Here is a 4,899-nt window from a genome sequence, read left to right on the forward strand (position 1 = left end):
AGCTGAAAGATGTTTATGAAACTGACTCTTTATGATTGGATGCATGCTTGTTGGTGGTACAGAGACGCATTCACTTTAATGATGTCGTAAATTAGGTGAGAACAAGTGGAAGCAAGTTTCGGAGGTGGAGTTGCTTTTCATTCGCGACGTGTCGTCTTCGCGCGAGATCAAAGCTGTCATATGACACGCAGGGGTGTTTTGAGGGAGGTTTTTGGATGAATATTTAAAGCATTGATTGATTTAGAAAACTTCCAATATTATTTTTTATTCTCACCATTCATGAATAGATGCATACGAATCGCGACTACTATCATTTTCATCATGCACTTTACTGTAACCATCGAGCAAAATTGTATACGGAAGTTGTTTCATTTGTTGAACAACTTCTCTAAACGTTGGACGATTCTCAGCCTGCATCAGCCAGCAATCACTCATAATCGCATAAACACTATCAGAACAGCTCCTCGGTTGCTCCAAACGATTTCCTTCCTTCAGAAACTCAACCAACTGTTCACAGTCCGCAAATTCCGGGAGTGGATATCCACCGATGATTGTGACCTCCCAGAACGTCACTCCAAACGCTCCAGCAGTGATTCCGGTGCCATCCACTGGATCGGAACCTTACCGGACGAAGTCTTGGGGAAACGGTCCAAATTGTACACATCCCGGCCATAGTCGGTGATCTTCATGGTGTAACCTTCGCAGACCAGCACGTTCCGAGCTCTTAGATCTCGATGGACGCAGTTTATCGAGGCGAGGTATTCCATTCCGGAAGCGATTTGGGCCACATATGAAATCAGTTGGTTTTGAGAAGTAACCGACTTGTCATCCTGGTCAATTTCCAACTCTAATCGATGCTTTCTCAAGAAGCTCTGTAGATTGCCATGGGCTGCATAGTCCACGATTACGTACAGTGGTCCATCCTTGCTGCAGCATCCCAGCAAGTTGACGATATTCGGATGACTTCGCACCATTTTCATAACCTCCAACTCGTGCACCAAGTCCTCCACGTCTTCATCGCTATGTTCAGCGTTCAACATCCTAACTGCAACCTCAGCGACACCTCCTCCAACCAATCCGCCCGCAGTCGCCAGAAACACCTTTCCAAACACTCCTTTTCCCAACATGTTTCCCAAAGCCAGCTTCTCACGTGGAAGTTCCCACTTTGAATCGTACGGAAACCTGTACTTGAACACCTTAGCCGAGTTATCCTTGTTGCGCTCCAACATTATAGTTTGCCCCCTGACCCGGACGACCGGTTTTGGAAAACCCTTCGTAGAATCATTCGATGTCTTTTTGGACACCGTCACTAGTTTGATCTTGCGTTCGTCGTATTCTTTCTTGGGTTCCTTTCGGAACCACCAGACCGATAACAGAATCATTATCACGATAAGTAGGATTAGTATGATGGAGATTATTATTAGGGTGGTTCCCAAACTATTTTGATTATTATCATCAACTTCCAAATATGCACTTTCATTTATAACTATTGTACCAGTATTCGATTCTCGTATCAAACACGTATACCAACCCTCTGCTTTTTTGGTAACTCTTTCAAATGTATGATTATGCTTTGCCCTCCTGAAATGCATTTCTTCCGTGTCTACAGCACTCTTTTTATAAACAACTGTTTCATAGTTCTGATTATCAGCAAATGGAATAAAACAGTTGAACACTGCATCAGATCCAGCGGGCACTGTTTGGTTACGCATGATAGTTCCAGAGTTGACCACTAATTTTACATTTGAACTAGTGCACGTTGTATAGCTGCATATCATGCAACTATATATTCCACTGTCAGCAATGTTGAGATTTCGCACTAACAGAGAATACTTATTTTTATAATATTTTAATGCAACGGAGTGTCGATCTTTCGTCCAGGAAAAATGTGCAAAATGATAAACTTTTTGAGCACCGCATGGCAGCCTAACGGACAAATTAGGGCTTGTGACGTTTACTCGATACAGTTGTTCCTTGAAAGGCTTGCTATTGTTCCCTGGTACTACGGAATATTTATCTCCTCTTGCCAGCTTTTCGACAAAAGAGTCAAATTTTGCTTCACACTCGATGGTTAGAATAATTAGTGCTACCGATAAAATGCTGATTATAAATGTGTTAATCGATGATGTCATTTTAGTGAATTAGCTAAAATGAGAAAAAAAAGATACATCAATCTAAATATACAATCAATATCCATTATGTAATTACCGATTCAGTGAACGAAACAACCAACAACCTTTCTCAACTGCACAGCAAAAACTACTAACGTTATGCGCAGCCACGACAAACATTCAGATGAAAGTAGGGAAATACAAATTAGTCACTGCAATGAACGAAACCTCGCTTATCACTCAAACATACGTTGCCAATTTAATTGGAGTGAGATTTCTAGAGTCACGCTGCATGTTTGATGAAGGAATTTCTTGAAATAAATACTGCTATCAAATACACTAGCCTTAACAAATGGAACAAACAACCATTGAGCATAATTGAGTTTTTGAGAGCCGAATGATTTTTTCTAAGTTTTTTACTAATACGGCAAATCAGCGCTATAAAATGATCGAAAATTGCATGCCGCTATTTTGCATATTAATAAAAAATGAGAGAAATAAATTTAGCTCGGCATTCCCAAAAAAAACTCGAAAAATCAACGTCGGATTTGCCTCCCTTTGAATTAAGAGTGAACAACTAGGTTGTCGGTTGGTGTAATTACTGATAACAAGCTTGTTTAAACCACAAACATAAGTAGTGCTTTCTGTTGTGATTCAGCCTGATACAGTTGCATTTGAGTAATTTAAATATTTTTTCGTTTTCGATGACTAATCTTCTGCAAAAGTGTTGTTCAACAAACAAATTTGTAGCAAACTTTTCAAGTTTCCACGTAGAAAATCTTGGTTTTAGCTGTATCCCGAGTTCATCAACACAGTATTAAAAACTGTAATTTTTGGGATTTGGGAAAAAACTAAAAAAAACTGTCATATTTTTTAAACATGTGCAAACAATGAATTATAAATCTATATTTTAAAGATTACAGCTAAAAAACAGATGAATTTGTATACAAAATCATGTCAAACTTAACAGCAATACAATTTGAAAAGAGCAAAAACAAAAAAAAAAGCTGATCGGACTCAAACATTTTCTGCAGGTTCCTTGGGTGAAATAATCAGAACCATATTTTTTGTCTGACCCTTAGGGCAACCTAAACCGAGTTAGGGGGTCCAAAAATTCGCACACCTACACTCGTGCGCCGTGTTCAAAATAAAGTGGCATAAATTCATAAATTCATTAATTCATAAATTCATATATTCATAAATTCATAAATTCATAAATTCATAAATTCATAAATTCATAAATTCATAAATTCATAAATTCATAAAATTCATAAATTCATAAATTCATAAATTCATAAATTCATAAATTCATAAATTCATAAATTCATAAATTCATAAATTCATAAATTCATAAATTCATAAATTCATAAATTCATAAATTCATAAATTCATAATTTATAAATTCATAAATTCATACATTCATTAATTCATGAATTCATAAATTCATAAATTCATAAATTCATAAATTCATATATTCATATATTCATAAATTCATAAATTCATATATTCATATATTCATAAATTCATAAATTCATAAATTCATAAATTCATAAATTCATAAATTCATAAATTCATAAATTCATAAATTCATAAATTCATAAATTCATAAATTCATAAATTCATAAATTCATAAATTCATAAATTCATAAATTCATAAATTCATAAATTCATAAATTCATAAATTCATAAATTCATAAATTCATAAATTGATAAATTCATAAATTCATAAAATTCATAAATTCATAAAATTCATAAATTCATAAATTCATAAATTCATAAATTCATAAATTCATAAATTCATAAATTCATAAATTCATAAATTCATAAATTCATAAATTCATAAATTCATAAATTCATAAATTCATAAATTCATAAATTCATAAATTCATAAATTCATAAATTCATAAATTCATGAATTCATAAATTCATAAATTCATAAATTCATAAATTCATAAATTCATAAATTCATAAATTCATAAATTCATAAATTCATAAATTTATAAATTCATAAATTCATAAATTCATAAATTCATAAATTCATAAATTCATAAATTCATAAATTCATAAATTCATAAATTCATAAATTCATAAATTCATAAATTCATAAATTCATAAATTCATAAATTCATAAATTCATAAATTCATAAATTCATAAATTCATAAATTCATAAATTCATAAATTCATAAATTCATAAATTCATAAGAAAATTGTTCCCTTAAATCTGGAAATCAATATAACTTGTATTTTGATTTTTTTAAATTTCCCGTGTTCAGGAGGTCATTTTGATCAACTTTTGTTCTACGAAAAACATTTCTTCTCTTGTTCTAAGTTTTTCTTATTTTATTTTTAGTATTTTAATTTGCATATATCTTGTCTAGTTTATGTTTGTTTTTGGTAGTATTTGGCCTATTTTACCACCAACCATCATGACATTTTCCCTTTCTTATTTTTTCATGTAGTTTTGTATTTTTTAATCCGGCTGAAACTTTTTTGGTGGCTTCGATATGCCCAAAGAAGCCATTTTGCACCATTAGTTTGTCCATGGGTCATTCTCTACCAACTCACACGAAATCGGGAAAAGTTGCCCCGACCCTTCTTCGATTTGCGTGAAACTTTGTCCTAAGGGGTAACTTTTGTCCCTGATCCCGAATCCGAGGTCCGTTTTTGATATCTCGTGACGGAGGGGCGGTACGACCCCTTCCATTTTTGAACATGCAAAAAAAAAGTGTTTTTCAATCATTTGGAGCCTGCAACGGTGATGAGATAGACATTTGGTGTCAAAGGGAC

The 4,899-nt window shown here is 33.3% G+C and overlaps 1 protein-coding gene across 1 annotated transcript; it reads right to left on the bottom strand.

The window, feature by feature from the left end:
* Nucleotides 1-244: 244 nt before the first annotated feature.
* Nucleotides 245-2,258, bottom strand: LOC120423236 (fibroblast growth factor receptor homolog 2-like). The gene is made up of 2 exons (XM_039586945.2): nt 2,209-2,258; nt 245-2,145 (listed from the first exon to the last, which is right to left on the bottom strand). The coding sequence occupies exon 2, from the start codon at nt 2,130-2,132 to the stop codon at nt 570-572; it is 1,563 nt and encodes a 520-aa protein (XP_039442879.2). The 5' UTR covers nt 2,133-2,145; nt 2,209-2,258; the 3' UTR covers nt 245-569.
* Between the last annotated feature and the right edge of the window lie 2,641 nt (nt 2,259-4,899).

Source organism: Culex pipiens, chromosome 2 (assembly GCF_016801865.2).
Source record: "Culex pipiens pallens isolate TS chromosome 2, TS_CPP_V2, whole genome shotgun sequence".
In the NCBI taxonomy this organism is placed as follows: domain Eukaryota; kingdom Metazoa; phylum Arthropoda; class Insecta; order Diptera; family Culicidae; genus Culex; species Culex pipiens.